Source organism: Macrobrachium rosenbergii, chromosome 59 (assembly GCF_040412425.1).
Source record: "Macrobrachium rosenbergii isolate ZJJX-2024 chromosome 59, ASM4041242v1, whole genome shotgun sequence".
Taxonomy (NCBI): Eukaryota; Metazoa; Arthropoda; class Malacostraca; order Decapoda; family Palaemonidae; genus Macrobrachium; species Macrobrachium rosenbergii.
The window spans coordinates 29,362,253-29,383,672 of NC_089799.1; the positions used below are offsets into that span (position 1 = coordinate 29,362,253).

Consider the following 21,420-nt stretch of genomic DNA (forward strand, 5'->3'; position numbering starts at 1 on the left):
TGTACTGCAGGGTAGACTGGACATAGTACGGTACACTCCTCAATGATGCATGCCATCAACCAGCCACTCTCAATGCTCCCTTTCGTGAAGGGTCAGTACCTTCCTGGCCCTCTCAGGTGGTGATGGGACCATGCACATAACACACAGCAAAAAAGCGGCACCTGCAATGCTGCAGGTACTGCAACAAAAGCCACTAGATTAAGGGAACAGTGCACAGTCACACAGCAACCATCTCATATGGCAATACTGAGAAATAACACGCAAATGAACTGAGGAGCGAAGTGTACTTTACTTCAAAGTGCATTGGTACTCTTCAAATGCAGCCAATGAGAGAAAGAAACTTTTAAGATGTTATCAGGATGCATATCTCTAATCAGCCATTCAAAAAAAAAAAAAAAAAAAAAAAAAAAAAAAAAAAAATTACATGTAATGATGTACTATGTGTTTGCACTAACAGCAGAAGTTTATGATTACACTACACAAGTACTTACCCACCCAAAATAATAGCACTTCTAAAACCAAACAAAACACCTACACAAGCAGCTTCATACTCTGCACACCATCAAAAGTAGTAGAACACCTCATCTTACGCAAAACCACACCACACATACCACTGTCACCCACTCAACATGGCTACAGACCACACCACTCCACAACAACACTACTCACCAACCTTACACAAAAAATACAAGATGGCATTAACTGCAGACGCCCACCACAAAGAACACTGCTAATCACAATAGACATAAGTAAAGCCTTTGACGCCATCTCTAGACCACTTCTCATCAACAAAGTTTACAACACCACACTACACAACAACACCAAACGCTGGCTCGCCAATTACTCAACAGACAGACAAGCATTTGTACACTACAATGGCGAGTCATCCAAAATCAGAAACTTCCTGAACGGCGTCCCACAAGGCTCCGTCCTAAGCCCAACACTTTTTAACCTATTCATGCATGACATACCAACACCACCTAATAACATATACATCTCCTCATATGCAGACGATCTAACAATCATATCAATACATGCAGACAAAAACGTATGCTCCACACAAGTACAGACTTACATAACACAACTTGAAAACTGGCTCACACAAAACAGATTACAGGTAGCACCAACAAAATCCACAAGTACACTACTCACTAGTCACAACAAAGAACATCAGTACAGACCCACAGCAACGCTGAACAACACCACAATTCCACACACACACCTAAACAAAAATCCTAGGAGTCACATACAACACTTCAATGTCATTTGCTCCACATGTCAGTAACATCATCAAGAAATGCAGACCTAGACTAAATGCACTAAGATCACTAACAGGCACAACATTTGGACAACAAAAGAAACGCTCATCACAGTATACAAACAATACATCCGCTCCATAATAAACTACGCCAGCCCAGCCTGGCACCCTGCCATATCCAACACACAACTAAAACTACAAAATAATACAAAAACACAGCTCTTATAATCATCCTTGGCAGTACACAATCCACACCAACAGAACACTTACATGCCGAAACCAAGATTCTCACCATCAGGCAACACTTAGACATGAGAGGCACACAATTCTTGGCATCGGTCATAAACAACACAAACAGCCCATGCTATTACCTTCACGACCACCCTCCAACACACAGGCAAATAGCGAATACACCACACAGACACTATACAAATATCTTGAATTCTATACCACCACCCACAAACATCACACAAAACAAAAAGCACATCCATACTCACCTCACCAGACAAGCACTTAATAACCTTCCCAACAACAAAATACTCGGCACCCCCCCACCCAACATAAGCAGCACAGAAACACAGCTCTCAAGATTGGAGAGTACACCTGACTCGACTTCACTGTGGTCATCACCAATCACTAAACACCTACAAACACCGCATAGACAACACCCAAACAGACATATGTCTACTCTGCCAAGTTAGTCCCCACACAATTACACATCTCTTAGTAGATTGCCCTAACTTGGCAGCCCTTAGACAACAACACAACATCCACACTACCACACAGTTATGGTCAGATCCAGTAAGCGTGGTGTCCTTCTTGCGCGGTGCAGGCTTCCTGGCATAACAGAGTCTGGGGAACCACAACAACAACAACAACAACTTACCCACCCACCAAGCATTATTATATTAATGACGTATCTTTCTCAGCCAATTAAAAGTGATAAACAGTAGCACTTTTAAGCCAATATCAGTTGCAAAATCCCCCACCCCCTGACTCTTTCCCTGGCCTACCACCTCCACAGTAACCCTTCCTCAGTTTGCTTATTATTTTTATCATTCAGATGAACCCTATTCATATGGAACAAGTCAGGGGCCATTGACTTGAAATTCAAATTTCCAAAGAACATGATGTCCATTTGAAAGAGGAAACATAAGACAATAGGAAACACAGAAAGAAGATACATTACAAGAAAAGAAAAATAAATTAAGAAATCAATAAATAAATACATACAAATTTAAGTAAATTAATTGCTTTAGGTTAGAAATTAAATCCATCTTCGCTTGAACTTTTGAGACCGAACTGCACAACATCCTCAGGAAGACTGTTCCACAGTCCAACAGTGTGAGGAATAAAGGACCTCTGAAACTGAGTTCAACAGCGAGGCACATTTACTGCATCTTGGTGTTGCTGTTCAGCAAATTTGGTCACTCTTGGCAGGAAAAGAGGATCAGGGAGCAATTGTGAATGCGAAAGATCTGTTAAAATACATTTATGAAAACTTGACAAACAAGAGACCATACATTGATGGTCCACATCAGAACTGCTAATGTTAAGAAACAGAAACCTACCACCATGAGCCACTCTAAAAGAAATAAATCTCTGGCAGAGGCTGACATCCACACCAGAGAACAGTATTCTGGTGTAGGAAGGACAAATGACCTAAAACAAGTTGCATTGATTCATTTGACTGTAAGCAGCATTACCAACTCCTCTTTCCACCTGCACAGCATTGCCAACCAGTAAAACAAACAATGAGGGCAAAATTAGACATTAAGTTTTATTACGACTACCAAACAATACAACAGAACAATGCAAGAATTATGGTCTGGGAAAATTTATTTTAAATTATTATGATGAAGACAATAACAAATTTTGAAGGAACACTACAGCAGATATTCAAGCAACAAACATGCAGAAAAATGCATTTTCAATGAAGGGTTCCCAAGGATGATGATGATGATAAAAAAAAAAGTACAAAGGTAGTCTTCTAGGGCATCAAAAGAAACCTGCTACCACATATAAGGTTAATAAGAGTACTTACGTTGAATTAAACTCAGCCCACTGGGTTACCACTTTTAACTCCCAAGGGGCTGGACAAAAGGGTTTGTTCTTACTGAATATATTAACATCTAATAATTGAATAAAACATAAACTGTTGAATTCTTACAGAATTTCTTTAGACTTTGTTTCTCACACCTGATATAAAATACCAGTTGAAAATTTGACAACCACTAAAGATATATATATATATATGAAAGCAAGTGTTATTCTATGTCTCTGCATTAAGGGACTCTGTCATGTGGGATACTCATTCAATTCCTAAGGACAGAGGAATGCAACCTATTTGAAGACCAAATAAAAGGATTTCAATGAGTTCTACCACCATTCAACAGTTGGTTTTATCTGCTTTAATTTGTAAATTATCACATACACAATCAACAATGACTGCAATTTAACTACAGCCTTTGTTGCCTACAAGTGCAGGAACTGGACATAATTCAACATTTACATGACCTTCATATAATTTGTGGAATAAAAACCTGATCTATTGGGAAGGGTTGTTTTCTACAGAAATGGGAGGCTTGCCAGGTCACCCTGTTCGAACCATGGTTGGTGGAGGTCCTGTAAAAGGATTTTTGCCATCTTTTCCTGGATACAACCCCTCCCTTCTCTGCACTGCTGGTAGAGTCTGAGTCCTACTGAAAGAATTTGAGAAGTTCAGGGCATTGGACATGAAGGTACAATTCATGTTGAGAAAGGAAACTATCAAAGGAGATCACCCAGCATCACTGGCCTTCTACAGCAAGCTATCCAAGGTTCAGAACCCTTGAGAGGCTGAAGGCCAGTGAAAGACCTAGCTCTCCTGAACAAGTTCATGTCTCATACTCTTCTGGATGGAAACTGTGGACTAAATGAGAACATCCATCAAGAATGGCAGTTTCTTAGCATCACTGGACCTCATTCATGCATATGTCTGCATCCTAATCCATCAAGCTTCCAGGAAATAGCTACATTTCATCTGATTTGGCAAGGTACACCAAGTCAAGGTTACATGCATCTGACTTGCAATGGCACCAGTGGTAATTTGGACTCACAAGATGGGTATTCACCCATCATCACCTGGAAGATTGGCATGTCTAGCCACTTCCAACTGAACTTGGACACAGAACTAAGTAACCTTTGCTGAAAATAGTTAGTGAGCTACATGTCCAGTAAGACATCAGGACCTATTTAGAGAACTGATCCTTTACCAGCTTTTTCTTTGCTCACAAGTCACAACTTTGGTAAAGACAGCAGGCAGACCCAAATAATGTTAGACCTGCCCTTTGTGAGACATCTGACAATGAGCTCTATCTGTTTTGTCCCTAGTGAGCAACCTTCTGAGGACAAAGAGAACATACCCCTATGTGTCGAGGCTGTTCATGAACACAAAAATGAACAACAAGACGTCTTAAAAAAAAAAAAAAAAGGCATCTTTCTTGCTCAGGCAGAACATATCCAGGATGTATTTGGATGTACCCAGAGGATTGAGTTCAGCTATGAATTAAGATGTGACTGCCATCAGAAGAGCAGATATATGGAATTGAACTCTTATTTTCTCTAGGTTCTATCTTCTCAGATTAACTCACAAATACTCTTAACATTTTTCTTTAGGCCCTATAATTCAGAGGGGGATTGTATAAACTAGCATGAGAGTGCCTGCCACTTCTCTTTCCCCATAGCCTTTTCCCTCTCTGACACTGTTGGAATGCAGAAGGCTAAGTCAACCAAACCATCAAGGCAAGTACTTGGGCTTACAGATCCCCACCCTAATGATTACAGACCATTGCTTTTGTGACTACCAAGGCCTCTTGGAGGCCACAAACCTGGAAATGATCACACTTCATGTGTCCACTTGGACCACATCGCCACCCTCCCTGGACCACAGGGTTGCTAATTCTAGGGGGGGGCTTCATCCCTCTCTTTCTCCCTACATAGCAATTCAAGCATCTTATGATTAATGGGCTGTAATGAACAAGCTATGCTTCTACGACACAAAACCATATTTTCCATACACTCATGAAACATATGGAAGTATTCTTTCTTCCCATTTTTAAAATACCAAACACTAAAATAACAAAAGCTAAAAGTCAAACACAATTCTCAAAAGCACACTTTCAATATGCAAGCCTCCATCTTACCTCTTCATCTAGAAATGACACACCAGGGGATGCTAGAACATGTCGTTTTTTCTGCAAAATACATAGTTCCATTATTTGATTATAAAACAAAAACAAATGCTTGTAGTGATCAACAATGTATCAAAACCTGCTACATAACTATATCAATTAAATATAATACAAACTATAGGAGATCTTAACATTATTTACCAACCTTTCCACTTGTGTTAGGGGTCTTCTTCACAGGACTTCTGTTTGCAGGTGTCCAGTGTGAAGGAGTGAAGTTTCCATCCTTAAGATTCTTCATCAATGTCTTCATACTACGTCTTTTCTGAAAAGATAATAGTTGGTAATATTTAGATGCTTTACTTTAGATGAAAATTTTTAGTAGCATCAGTCACTCTACAGTAATAAAACTAATTAAATGATGTACTCTTTATTGTGTAAGCCACTGATTCACAATATATCCACATCCAACCAGAATCCAAGTTTATCTAAAAAATCTAAAATTAGACATGCAATTCCAAGGTCACAGCCATAAATAATTTGCATACACATAAAAAATACTCAATACAATACTATTTCCTGTCTGTAAAAATCAATCAAAGTAAAGATTAACATTATCCATCCAGAATTCAGTATAACCAAACAATCTGGATACTGAGATGCATTTTTTAGAGCCTAGCCTGTGCAATGTTGTAATTAAAAAATAATTTGCAATTACATACAAATTAATTTTAAAAACATCTACTGTACATGAACAGAAATCAGTTTACAATACAAGTACAAAAAATTTAACAGTACAAAAAAAAAAAAAAAAAACTTTAATCTTTCTTAAAAGGTGAGCACACAACTGTTATACAGTGGGAATTCTAAGCATAGAAACATAAAAAATACCAACATTCAATGTATACATATATCAAGTGTGCATAAGACATTCACTTGATCACCAGTTACAGAAGAATACAAAAACATCCTACACAGATATTTACAGTAAAATGTCTGTAAATACAATTGAGTTCTACAAGACAAGGCTTGTGAACAGCAAAACATTTTCAAATTTTCAACAGAGCTATGATAAGGCTTGAATGGTAAGAATTATTATTACAAATATGATAGAGTAAAGAGAACTTTACAATATTATATACTGCATGATGTTATAAAAATCTACCTCTTAAAGGATATAAGAAATTTAATATGGTAATCTAAAGTAAACTCTCAAACACAATCTTAAGCTACCCTAAATTTGGTTAATGCTGACTACTTAGGGTAATGACCTGGTTTTTGGAACCTAACCACGTTGATATGTGAGGACTGGCTCTTAAAAATTTTATTTTCATAAAATTAATTTTCATATATACTTACCAAGTAATCACATAGCTATACTTTTCCACTCTTGCAGCAGCTTAAATTTGAAATTCAAGGTAGCACTAATATCGTTTTCATATAGGTGACTACCCTGCCCTCTATCAGGGAACAATAGGAGCAACAAAACAGAGGAGCTGACTTTTGTTTTTTATGTCCATGAGAGGGGAGGGAGGGCAGGCTCCAATCTCTAATTACTTGGTAAGTATATATGAAACCTAATTTTATTATGAAAATACCATTTTCATATAAGTAACTTACCAAGTAATTACAAAGCTGAATCCCATATTGATAGGAGGTGGGATATATGGACATTTTCTGTTCCAAAAACAGTCGGGTATGAAGACGAATTTGAAACATGAAATCTGTTAGCATTGGTAAAATGCTTGTTGTTTCCTTACCTGGTAAGAGAGCTACATCAGGTGATTACTGCCTCTGGTCGGTGCTCATCTTGACCTGTAGTGACTTAGTGGAATAGCTGCAAGAGGGAGCTTTGGAGTAAAGGAGTATTCCGAAAACCCGCAAAGCATAAGATTAGTTGCCCTTGCTCTGGGCACAGTACCAAAAGACAAAAAGCCAGACAACACAGTCACCTACACTGTAAAATAATTCAAAACCATCACCCTACCAACAGATTGGTGGGTACTCGGGTACAATGTAACCCCAGGTTCACCAAAAACCCTAATTTCAGGGTGAAGACATCAAGGAAGGAATGCTTCCTATGCTTCTTCCACCAATACCATGCCAAATACCGATAACGGGACACGCCGAGAAGACACCTGGAATGCCTCATGTTAGGGCTCTCCAAGTCCGACGACAACTGGTGGACACCAACAGAGATGTCCCTTCAACAGCAGTCTGAGGGTCTTCCACTGCACGAATCGCTAGCAACAGGTTCTACTGAGGGAGTGACTGCCCGTGGGCAAGTCCCCTGACCTCCTTTGGACCTCCGGTATGTCTTCTCCCAGGTTCAAGGGAGTGTGACAGGGACCTTTGTCTGGGAGTCGACGGGATGGACAACCACCCCCTCCACTGGCACTGGCACAACACTATTCACTTTGTCCATCAGGACTTTTAGGGACGCCCCTCATTCGGTCACAGTGTTCACTACAAGGTCAAATCCACATTCAAACACACACTCAAGGCTGGCAATGGCATCGGGTTCGGAAGCTAGGCACAGGAGTACAGTAGATGATGCAATATTAACAATATTAGGAGGACTAAGGATGGAGGACAAGGCTAAAGCAGGGGAAGGAATGGCTCCATCATCTACACTCAGGTTAGGAGCCGGTTCTAGACCATGAGCCCTAATCTCGGCTCTAGAGGCCACCTTCCTTTTCCTACCTCTATCTAGCTTTTCTAAATGAGACTAATACCTTCCAATGCCTTTTGTCCCAATCCTTACATTTGTCACACATCAAGTCCTTTGAACACACTTTTCCTCTGCAGTTAGAGCAAATAGTATGGGGTCGTAAGTTGCTTTAGTCAAGCAGGTTTTACAACCCTCCCCACAATGTCTAATGCTGGAAGAGCTAGAGTCTGACATCGTTAATCGTCACAAATCAAAATAAACTGTCTGAACTAAGCTATAAGCTACAAGAGAAGTTAATACATCACCAAATCCTGGAATGAGAGTCCCGAAAAAGCGATGAATAATTCAAACCAAGCTACTGAAAAACTCCGATGTTACACTGAAAGCCGGCAAAAAAGTGAGCTCCTCTGGTTTCTTGTTCCTACTGTTCCCTGATAGAGGGCGGGGCAGTCACCTACACGAAAACGATACTAGCGCTACCGCGAATTTCAAATTTAAGCTGCTGCACAGGGGAAAAGTATAGCTATGTAATGATTTGGTAAGTTACTTACATGAAATAAATTTTTAATATGCAGTAGCATTATAAGAATTTGCAACTTATTCATAAGACATGTTACTTTTCTGTTTTTCCATTCATAATGCCAAATGTGACAGTTGGCTCCAGTATTAATTCTTTTAGTAGATGTCAAACAATAATGTACAAAACCAAAAATGAAATCCAGAGTAACTAACAAACATACATACCTTTAAACACTGGAACATACAGTATATACTTCAGTCCTAAAAATGCACACAAACTGGATACACTGGACTTGAATTTTTAATAAATAATAACTTCAAAATTAACTTTATCAAAGAATCGTACCTTAATGGCCTATTAAAATACTTAAAATAGCTACAAGGGAAAAATGACTCAGGAAAAATTCTAATCACAAATTTTGAAGATGATTTGCATTTTTCATAAACAAACCTTAAGGTAATTTATATGGATATCCCTAGGAATAGGATGGTTCAAGGATATCCCTAAGCATAAACTGATTCAATCATTGAAATGGGTACGTACCAAGGTAGTTAACTACCACAGGGAGGAGAGGTGATGGGGGTACTGCCTACACACCTGATGGTCATCCCCATTTTTCCTTCAACAACCAGATACACCATTATAAAATAATAGTTAACCAGACCATTGAGTTATTTTTAATTTACATAAGACTGGCAGCAGATGCTGATGTCAGAATGGTTAGAGGTAGGATACTTAAAACAAAATTACAAATCATCTTCAACAATTTGCACTTTGCTCCTACGAAGATACTTCAAAATTATAATAAAAAAATACCACTGAATAACAAATAAAACTTTCACTTCATGAATTATAAAAGATGATAAAAATGTAGAAATATGTTGGATTCCTGCCCCTGTAGGCATTAAAGGACAAGAAGCCAATAACTATGACCAAATCACACATAGATATTCCTATTAATGATTATATATCTTTAAACCCATTATACAGTAATTAATAAATGGAAACTGTATGGAATATAAAACATGAGTAACAAATCAACCCCAACATTGGAATATGGCACTCTATATATCAAAAGGAAAGACAGTAATTTTTACATGTCTTAGAATTAGTCACTCTTGCCTGTTCCATGAATATCTGAGAAACAGCCAACATGATCCAATCACTCTATGTACCGACCAGAGTAACAGTAAGTTAATCATTTTTTATGTGAATGTCCAAAACACAATCGACAACAAATGTCAAGTTTTGGAAAAAGAATGTTGAAGGAATAATCAGAGTCTACATCATATTCAATTAACCAATTATAAAAATTCTTAGGGCCATATAATTTAATAAAATCTAAACATTATCATTAATACACAAATCTCCCAACCAGCCCAGTGAGAGATAAATTAATTAGCTCAGTGGGCTGGGTAACTACAGTACCAATGGGGATATAAATTTTCATTGCTTACGTACACAATCCTTGAGCAAAAGACTGGAGGGGCTGTTAATTGCCATCAAAAATACCAGCTCCCTAGGCAAATGTATGAACAGGGAAACACTGACACATGAAATTTTCAATACAACCTGGCATCCCATGTAAGAGGCTCATAGGGCCCCCTCTTCATCACCTTGACCTAAACTTTGGGAAAGCTTCAGGGAGTCCAGTCTTTCCCATTTAAAGAAAGGGAAATCAAGAATGCAGCAACACTATCATCCCAAGGTGAACAACTGCACACCTCCTAGTTTAAGAAAGGAGGGGAAATGCACAGCTCACAGGGTATAATCTTCACTAAGTAGAGGTAACCGAAACCTGCTCTAACCCTCACAAAGTCATGGCCAAATGAAAGGATGAACTAAAGAACATTCAACTCTGAAGTAGAACTGATACAACTGAGTGGGAAATTACTAAAATATAACTTGTGCAGAATCACAGGATTGTATGACTAAATGCTTAATCAGATTTTTTAGCATGTCTGGAAGAAAAACCCACCTGGGGGAATGTTCAATTTTTAGAATTAACATGTCACCCAGGAGTCTATGCCATGCAGGGTGACTATGAGATCACCCTTTATGTAGGATGAAAAAGCCAGTTTCTCCTTCAAACATCATTCTTTGTTACCCATAAAAGACCTCAAAAATGCTACATTCCCAAAGCCCTAAGAAAGGAGAGAAAAGCAAAGCTACTTATGAAAATGGAGGGTTGAGTGCATAAGCACTTCCTTCCCACGGGTAATGAGAAAAAGTTTTAAGAATGGAAAGAGGTAATGACAGTGCTGTATTTCTGCGTTCACCTTCTCTGGATCTTAGAAAGATTCCCCTCAAAGCAAGACCCAAAGTATTTGGTTATGAAATCCACAAGGAAGAATGGATCATACACCTTCCAAAAATAGCATGCTTCACAACCAAGTCCAGCTCCATGACCACACCAGTAATGGAGAAGTCCTGACTCAAGGACAACCTAAAGAAAAGTGGAGCAGACCGTCAGGTGAGAAGGTGGTACCCGCACCTCAACCTACCTTACCAACAGTTACCTATTTTGTTACCAAGCTTCAATTACCAAATCGGCCAAAGGTATAACCAAGTTTATAACCTCAGAGGAACAAATATTTTTTAAAACACAAACTGGGTTTTGGTAAAATATAAAATTTATTTCTAATAAAAAAAAATTGGAAATTATATTTTTTAAAAGTCCAATAAAAGCTGTAGATTCTCCCACAAATTGGTAGCCCCAAGTCTTTACTACAGTATACAAGTAGAAAAATGCAGTCATTAGATACTCATATTTTTAATATCAAAATCTTGTTAAACAACTAACTTACCTTTTTCATCTCTTTAGACTTGATTTTGGGCTTCTTTATCTTATGGCTTACTCCTTTATTGATATTGTCCTTGTGATATTTATTGAGACGGCGTTTTACTGGCTCTGGGTTGCTCACTCGTCTCACTGGGGTAACAGGTGACTTTGCAGACTTGTAGAATCCAAAGCTGTATCCTGAGAGGATTACATTATTCATTAAAATAAATTATACCTATTTCTCTTCCTTACTTATGTCACATTTGATTTACAGAATTCATGTATCATACTTTGCCCAAACAAGGTCACCACAAAGATTTTGTTCTGTACATTACTTAAAAGGATAAAATTGTCAAAATTATGTGCAGACTACCTGAAAAGTTCCAGAACCTGGTCCCATCTTTAGATTATGGATAATTTTTTTAATATATAAATCAGCCTCATACTGTACTTGAAATATAATATTCACATCCCATAATTCTCTTCCCTATTTACAATAACTTTGCGCATACCAACTCTACTAATGACCTTGACAGTTGTAGTAAAAATATCAAGTGGGTACCACACTAACCTGTACTGAGCGTTACGTTGGCTGCCTCTGATGAATATGGAGGAGATTTATATGGTAATGTTCCCAATTTTGGGGAAGCAAGTTCCCCATTCAAGCTCAATCTGACTGGTGGTGACCGGCGGGGAGTAGTCAATACTCCACAATCTGGGATCATGGGACTCATTTTTGTCTTTCTACCTTTAATATATACAGAAGGAAAAATATGTTAGAGCAGAATCTTTACACTATTAACTTTACAATGTACATATTTTCCAATTTCTTACAGTTTTCATTTATTTGCCCTTGAAAATGCAGTATAAGTATTTGCTTCACATATTATACCAAAGAACAGGATACAGTATATTAATTTTGTGAGTCAGATGAACAATCCCTGCTGCAAGGATACCAGTCATGTCTTTTTTAGTGTCTCCTTCATAAAGTAATACTATATAAACCTTATCCACACAGATTTCTGCAGGTAATGAATAGGACACATTTATTACCTTTTGTCAAGTAATTAATTTCCACTTAATGTAGGATGCTGCTGCCGCTGCTCTTAATGCTGACCTCATAAAATAATTATACACCTCATCAATACATTAGACACCACCAATGCTACCTCTGGATGCACCCCAGGGACAAATGGTTACCTATATATATAGTATAATAATTACACTAAACTAAAACTGTTAGACTGTAACGTAAGGAGAATTATACTGCTTTCATAACAATCCATGGGATCAAGGATGCCCGTGGTATGACAATAGCTCTTCACTAGCTATTAAATTCAAAACAAAGAGCACCAGGATATGCAAGACCATGCAGACCAGGTAAAATCATGCAAACCAAGTCTGCAATGAAATCACAGCCCACTGAAACTTAAAAAGACTGCTTTTTCTAAAAATGGAACACTGGATCACAACAATACTGTATCACATGCACAATCTATAATTTTTATCGTAGCCCATGTATGAGCTCCTTTAAGAGGATGTGGACTTGGATGGATGGAATCAGAATCATACTGAGAAGACAACAGCTTGTTGGATCATGTCTACATCACAGAATATTGTTTAACCTCAAAACTGAAGTTCAGATAGTTTCCACAAGAATTTTGAACAATATGGTCCGACTTCTCCTAGCCCTGACACTTTTATCAATTAGGCTCATATCTAACAAACAAATTGCACGTTCCTATTCACAATGAATAACTCCCCTTAGTATCTAGCACCCCCTTTCTCTATATTGTAACATGTTATCCTGCACAAAAGATTCATTAAATTAAACAAATATACTTGAGTACTGTAATTGCTTGACAATACATTTCTCCCTAATAGCATTTTAAATCCCTAATAACACTTCAAGTCCCTCCAACAATGTAGGGAGTTACTATGACAAAGTAAACATTAATGAAAACATTCAAGCATAATTATGTAAGATCAACTGAAATCCTTCCAACCACTGCTTCAATGACAAGGTTAAGAGAAACAAACACTGACTGACAGACAGACAGACAAAATCTCATCTGCATGACTAAGCATGATGGTCTGCCTTTGTACCAAGTTTAAGTAAGATTCCTTGGTTGGCACGACAAAGCATGAAAGATACACACACTGAAGGACAATCCGTGCGTGATGATCTACTTTTGTTGACAATCACAATTAAAGTGCAACTATGCATGATGGTCTGTTTGTGTACCAGGTTTGATTGAAATCCCTTCAACCAAGTAGTGGTTGCAATGACAAAGTATGGACACCCAGACAGACAAACTATCCTCATGTAAATCTATCCATAATGGTCTATCTTTACACCAAGTTTGACTGCAATCCTATTAATCCCATAGGTGTTGCAACGACAAAGTAAATGCAACAGACATACCGTATGTGCCACAGTATAAGGTGATTCAGCATATAAGACAACCCCCCCATTTTTCATACGAAAATGTGGGTTTGCAATGGTCTTCTCTTTATCTCCAGTCTCGGATCATCTTTTCTGTTACACAATATTGGCATGCTGCAGTGCAGTTATTGTTTCTTTGATGATGCACCAAGTTACAGCGCGATAAGCACCATTTACTTGATGCCTATCCTTGCTGTTAACGCCGTAACTTGGCGCAACATTAAGTTACGGCGCTGTAAAACGGCATTAACGGCACTGAAAAAGCGCTGTAAGATCGAATCAGCCATAAGTCGGTGACACGCTGTAATTACTTACTGTAACTGCATTTGTAATTACAGTTGTTCTGTTTACAGTATCGAGAGCTGTGTCACTAGTGATTCACTTGAATTACCTACAGTTTTTACCGTTATTACAGAAGTTCTGTTTAGTGTCGACAGTTGTGACAGTAGTTAACTATTGACACTATCGACACTTCAGAGGGTAGCCTTTCATTGATAATCTCGGCAGGATTTAATGTTTGCTCTTTATACTTGGTGTATAAGACAACCCCTCATTTTGGGGATTTTTTAAGGTTAAAAGGTCGCCTTATACACCGGCATATATGGTACCTTTGTACCATATATGGCTGAAACCCATTCGAATGTGTGGGCAGTTACAAGGGAAGGTATACCTGGCAGACCAAAAACGACAAATTTTAAATCAATTTGTATTTCTCATAACATACCTGCAGTCTTAATGTAAGGAATAAATTCCCTAGCGCCTCCTGGGGCCCAGTTAAAAATATCACAAGGAACTGGTGGCAAAGGGAGTCAGCCGATAGGGGACAAGGAGGAAGCACGACCTACCTTACCCCAACTACACACCCTCATCCCCATTTCCTTCCAGCCCAGGAAAAGAATGAGGGGTGGCTTGAGGTGGGCCGTATGCATTAAGATCACAGGTTTGTTAGTTATGAAAAATACAAACTGATTTAAAATTTGTCATTTTTCATATACAGAACAAACCTTTGGCCAAATGCAGGACATATGAAGGAGTCAATAGCCTCTGATCAGTTAAGCACAAGTGTACTGAACAGCCAGATATCTGGGCTAATAGACTTGTAAATACATATCTACATTGTGTCTTGGAGGATGGTGCACAATTGTCAAAGACAACAAAACTTACGTTAGCCACCAATTTGTTTGTTGCTAGTTCCTCTCTCCCTTTGTAAGTGAGAGGAAAAGGATTTGCTTCTATAAAGAATTTGTACTGTATAGGAACAACAAATACGAAATAAAATGGCAGCTTGCTCACCTGCATCTAACCAGTTCTAACATACTATGGAATTATTCTCTCTACTGCCTGCCAGTAGAAGAGAAAAAAGAAAGAGAAAGGAAGAAGACCAGTCATCTCACTCACTCTCACTTTCATAACCAACATCTTAGTAAGATAAAAACTATCCTTCAAGGGGCACTGGATGAGCTACACAACTTGTTGAGCAGCCACCACCAGGCCCAAGGAAAAAGTGTCCAAGGACCTGTGGGCAACGTCCCGCATATCAAAGGATGTGAAGGTGGTTTGGCAAAGCCAGGTACCTACCTTCAAAATCCTGTGAGCTGACATGTTCTTCTTGAAAGCGATGGTAGGGCCTAGACTCCTAACATCATGTGCTCTTGCATGCACTGTCGGCATCTGAATGCAAAGCAGAACTGTAAGCTTGTCGAATCACTTCTCATAACCAAAAGGAGATACAGTAGTATTCTTGAACACTTCTTTCTTGTTTCAGCCTGTGCCAACAAAAAGTCTTCAGCAAACAGGTCTGAGATGACGGATCCTTTTTAGATAGCTACGACGTGCCCTGACAGGGCATGACGGTAATTCATGTGGGTCGCCAACAACAAAATCTCCAAGAGGGGATCGAGAAAGATTCGAATCTGTCATCATGAACAGAGGGATTCTGAGTCTTAGCTAAGAATTCCAGGATAAATTCGAAAGCTACGGACCGCCAACCCCTCGTATTTTTAACATTAAAAGAGAGTCCATGTAATTCACCAACTCTCTTTGATGAAGCCAAGGCCAGTAAGAAAACTGTTTTGAGGGGTAAGTTCCTGTCTGTTAAACTGAGTAAGGGTTCATATGGAGGACGAGTGAGACTGCTAAGCGCCACAGTCAGGAGGTTTGAGATCTCTTGGGGAACAGAACTGCTTGAAACTCTTGAGGAGCATAGAAACTTCCCACGATGAAGAGAGGTTCACATCTTTTAAATGTAGAACCAATCCTAGAGCAGCTCTATAGCCTTTGATGGCTGAAACTGAAAATCGTTTCTCCCTATGAAGAGAGATGAGGAAGTCCATTACTTGCTGAATAGAAGCTCTGACAGGAGAGAAACCCCATTGATGACACCAATCACAGTAAACTGCCCATTTTCCCTGATACACGGCTGTGGATGATCTTCTGAGATAACCTGACATCTTTGTTGCTGCTCTGCGAGGAAATCCTCTCGCTCGCATGATACTGGATAGCCACCAGCTGTGAAGCGATAGGGACCCTATAGATCAGTGAAATCTCTCAATGTGTGGTTGCCATAGAAGGTTCTGCCATGGGGGAATCTCCCTCAGAGCGTCGGAAAAGGTTAGAAGATCGGGAAACCATTCTGCATGTGGCCTAAAGGGAGCCACTAGGGTCAACCAGAGATTCTGGGAGATCATCACTGTTGATCACTTGACGGATTAGGCGAAAGGGGGAAAAGGCGTAAGCTTCCAGGTTGTGCCAGGGATATTGTAGAGCGTCCTCTGCTACGGCCCATGGATCTGGAACTGACCTAACTATAAAAACCTCTATTTTTATGTTGAACCTTGTTGCAAAAAGATCTACTGTTGGCCTTCCCCACAGATGGAAAAGCCTTTCTGCCACCACCTGATGTAGTGACCATTCTGTCCCCAGAACCTGACTCCGAAGGCTCAACTTGTCCGCCACAGTGTATCTGGCTGAGAGATCAACTGAATGGGAGATGTAGTGTTGTTAGACATAAGGACCTGGAGGACCCTGGGCCTGGAAGAGTGTGGCTGAAAGGGCCACTGCCGAGTGGCTTTCTTGGTTTGACCTGGCGAAGGTTGAAGACCTTTACAAGGTACTGTAGTGCCTTGAGGTCTCTTAGGTGACATGTAAAAAGTAGACTGTGGTCTTGGTTTGGAAGTGACAGCATGAGGAGGACCAGACGATTTCAAGAAAGCTTGGTGTACAAGACGGTCGTTGTTGTCCACTCTACGCATATCGACTGCACTGCCAAGCTGGTCCTTGTGGAAGAGAGATGATGAGCTTAAGATATCTCCATTCTGTAAAGCTAGTATGGAATCTGTATTGACAAATTTTGAGACTTTGCAGAGGGTGGCATCCCTTCGTTTTAACAATTAATTGGCCCACACATTAGCCATTAAGTGAGCCATGTAAGAAATCGTCTTACCACCAAACTGCAACATCCTAAAGGGGGTACTCTCTTCCGAGTTTCCTTTGGTAGTGGAAGCGATCTTATCCATTGCTGTTGCCCATCAATCAAGTCATGAAGCAGCCTGGAAAGCTCTTAAGGGCTGTCTCTTAAGGGCCCCATACACTATCAATCACGACTGCACAAAATCCTTGATGGCACGAGCATTCCCAACTGAATGGGTATGATTCATAGTTTGCGCAAATTACTGAGTAAGTTCTAACATAGTTTGATATTTTTAGCTCAGTCTTGAGTGATACTTAGTGGTAGTAACCACGCAAACAGCTCAGTCTTTCCTCTGTCACCATGGCGAGTACACTGGGCTCCCAGCACTTTATCATGGATTTCCTGCTTTGGAAAATAAAGAGAGACAAATATAGAAAATGATATTTTAATGATAAAATAAAGTTTGTTCATACTTACCTGGCAGATATATATATAGCTGTATTCTCCGAAGTCCGACAGAACTTCAAAATTCGCGGCACACGCAGTGGCCGGGCAGGTGGTTAGTACCCATTCCCGCTGGGAGGCGGTATCAGGAACCATTCCCATTTTCTATTCAGATTTTCTAATGCCACTGACTCCTGAGGGGAGGAGGGAGGGCAATATGAATATATATATCTGCCAGGTAAGTATGAACAAACTTTATTTTATCATTAAAATATCATTTTGTTCATGAGACTTACCCGTCAGATATATATATGGCTGAATACCACCTTTGGAGGGGGTAGAGACAGCCAAGAATTAGGAAAAAAACCAATTATTGGTAAAATTATTTTGGTTCCTTATCTGATAGCGTAGCTGACTGAGTGGTTACTGTCACTCTAGTCTGCTTCTGCTTTACTAGAGACCCCAGCGAGGTAGTGACCTATATAGCTGGCGACTTCTAGATGATCTGTCAACGGGCGTGACCACAATGTGACTAGATCATAGACCATACAAAGAGGACAAAAGAGCATTACTAACCACCTAACCAACACCTAAAGCGTTAGTTTGCAAAGGATTGGGAAGACTGCCTCCAGTAGTCGACCCAACAACCATAAAAACACAATTAAAAGGGGATAGGATCAGAGTTACCCCTGTCCCCAAGGTTGCTGAAGCAGCAATGTATGGTCCCAGCGAAAAGCAATTTTCGTATGCTACCTAAACATCTTGCCAAGAGTGTGAGGCAAACACCGAATTGACTTCGCCAAAATGTGGCACTGAGAATGTCACTGAGTACCATATTTTTCTTGAACGCCATGGAGGTAGCAACTGCCCTCACCTCGTGAGCGTTAACTCTCAACAACTTGAAGTTGGAGTCGTCACAACTAGAGTGTGCGTCCTTAATGACGTCCCTAATGAAGAATGCCAGTGCATTCTTCGACATAAGTTTAACTGGTTGCCTCACAGAACACCATAAATTATCCGAGGGACCACGAGTGTCCTGTGTTTTTTTTTTTTTTTTTAGGGTAGTACTTGAGAGCTCTAACTGGACATAGAACTCCCTCAGGTTTCTGTCCAATAAGGTCTGCTAAACCTTTAATTTCAAAGTGTCTAGGCCAAGGGTTAGAAGACCTATCATTCTTAGCCAAGAACTTAGGGCTTAAAGAATAGACAGCATTGTGTTCCTTGAAGCCCACATGACGGCCTCGAACTTCGCTCACTCTCTTCGCCGTCGCCAGAGCCGTGAGGAATGCCGTTTTCGAGTAACATCCTTAAGAGATGCAGAGTGGAGAGGCTCAAAAGGACTAAACATCAAAAACTTGAGCACTACGTCCAAGTTCCAAGCAGGGGGAATTAGCTGAGGAACCTTGGACGTCTTGAAAGAGCTCGTAATATCGTGGAGGTCCTTATTGTCAGACAAATCTAATCCTCTGTGTCTGAAAACAATCGAAAGCATGCTTCGATAACAATTGATAGTCGGAACTGCTATACCGAGTTTTTCTCTTAAGTAAAGGAGAAAATCCGCAACCTGGCTCACAGTGATAGAGGAAGAGGAAAAGCCCTTCTTTCTACACCAACCTTTGAAGGTTGCTCACTTCGCTAGATATATCCTTTAGATGAAGAACTTCTGGCTCTAGCGATGGCCCGTGCCACCTGGCCAGAAAAACCCCTTCGCTCTGACCAAGTTTCGATAGTCTGAAAGCAGTCAGGTTCAGAGCGGGGAGATTCGAAGATATCTTGCGAAGTGGGTTTGTATGAGCAGGTCTGCTCTCATAGGAAGGGTCCTCGGAACGTCTACCAACCAGAAGAGAAACTCCGTGAACCAGTGGTTCGAAGGCCAAAACGTGGGGATGAGAGACATCCTCGTCCCTTGTGAGGCCGCGAACTTGCGTATGACTTCTCCCAGAATTTAGAACGGGGGAAAAGGCGTAAACATCTATTCCCGTTCAATCCCAGAGAAGAGCATCTATCGCAACTGCCCCGGGTCGAGTACAGATGAGCTTTATAGAGGAGCCTCGCTGTTCTTGAGGTCTTGAAAAGATCCACAAGATGGCGACCCCAAAATTTCAAAAATCTTGGCAAACCTCCTGATGAAGGGTCCATTCCTTCGGCAGGAGTTGATGGCGCCAACTGAGCAGGTCTGCTCGAACATTTTCGACCCCTGCAACAAAACTTGTGAGAATCGAAATGTTGCGAGCATAGGCTCAAAGAATAATCTCTCTTGCAAGGCTGAACAGGGAACAAGTAGTATTGTCCGAGTTTGCTAGAACTACACGATTGCAAACTTGGACCTCAAGAATTGGAGAGCTAAAAGATAGCCGCCAAATCTTTGAAGTTGATGTGCCAGGACACCTGTTCCTCTCTCCAGGTTCCTAACACTTCCTCTCCCTCTAGTGTTGCCCCCCAACCTGTTGACGACCCATCAGAAAAACAACACTAGGTCGGGGTTCAGAAGCTTGAGGGAGATCCCTTCCTGCAATTTCGTTGGATCAAGCCACCACTACAGATCCTCTTTATAGAAGGAAGAATTCTCAATTCCTCTTTCAAGTCTTCCTTGCTTTGCCAGTTCTCCAACAGAAAGAACTGAAGAGGCCTGAGATGCAGACTCCCCAGTGAAACAAACTTCTCCAGCGAGGAAATGGTCCCTAGCAGACTCATTCATTCCCTCACCGAGCATGTTTCCTTTTCCAAGAAGGCCGAGACTTTTTCGTACATAGAAGTTGCCGTTCTTGCGACGGAGACGCTATAAAAGCCGCTGAATACATCTGAATTCCCAGACACAATGGACAGTGAGGGGATCAGCTGCGACTTTTCCACAGACCAGAAGTCCCAGGGACTTCACGAGTTGCAGAGTCAACTGAAGGTCCTCCAGATACCTTCGCCGACGGCGCTCGAATCAACCAGTCGTCCAAGTAGAGTGAGATCCTGACATGCGACAGGTGCAACTGCATCGCAACGTTTTTCATGAGAAGTGTAAACACCCTCGGAGCAAAATGTGACGCCAACAGCATCTGGTGTTCCCAAGCGGTCACCCATCCAAGTACTGACCAGACCCAACGTTGCTTAACTTCGCTGATCGGACGAGAAGCGGTGCTCAACGTGGTATGGCGTTGTGCAGAGTCCAAAGCAGAGAGCCCTGAACTGGTACGTCTAGTCCCCAAGACAACCTGAGATACTTCATCGAACGTGGATGAATTGGGGCGTGAAGATAAGTATCTTGGAGATCCAAAGATACCATCCAATCCCTGGGATGAAGGGCTCCTAGTATTGACTGCGAGGTCTCCATCTTGAACTTTTCCTTCCGGACCAAGTTGTTCGACCTGTTGACGTCCAAGACGGGTCTCCAGCCTACTGAAAGTTTTGGGACTAGAAACAATCTGTAGTAAAATCCCGGGGAACAGCGAGTCCAAGACCTGTTCCACTGCTGTCTGCTCGAACATCTGTTCGAGCAGGTCAAACAGAATTTTCTGTTTGACAGGATGGCAATTGGGAAACAAAAAACAAAGGAGGAGGAGACAGGAAGGGAATCAAGTAACCTCTCTCTAACAGTAGGAGGGACCAAACGTCTGCCCTCACTCTTTCCAGGCTTGTGCAAAATGAAGCCTGGTTGCTAATGGAGCCTGGAGATGAAAGGAGTCACTTGCTACCTCTCTTGGAAGTGACATTCCTTCGGGAAAAAACTCTC

The 21,420-nt window shown here is 40.6% G+C and overlaps 1 protein-coding gene and 1 pseudogene across 4 annotated transcripts in view; both read right to left on the minus strand.

Annotated features, from left to right (window-relative positions):
* Positions 1-21,420, minus strand: part of eco (Establishment of cohesion) — a 70,121-nt gene that overhangs the window by 39,678 nt on the left and 9,023 nt on the right. For 3 of the 4 annotated variants that reach the window (XM_067102609.1, XM_067102611.1, XM_067102612.1), the window contains exons 2-5: positions 11,972-12,148; positions 11,426-11,598; positions 5,636-5,752; positions 5,443-5,493 (exon numbers count right to left, since the gene is read on the minus strand). In XM_067102609.1, the coding sequence (XP_066958710.1) occupies positions 5,443-5,493; positions 5,636-5,752; positions 11,426-11,598; positions 11,972-12,134 (504 nt within the window). In that variant the 5' untranslated portion in view covers positions 12,135-12,148. The remainder of the gene's footprint in view (positions 1-5,442; positions 5,494-5,635; positions 5,753-11,425; positions 11,599-11,971; positions 12,149-21,420) is intronic. The other variant, XM_067102610.1, reaches the window with a different exon arrangement.
* On the minus strand, positions 20,735-20,850 carry LOC136837795 (5S ribosomal RNA; annotated as a pseudogene).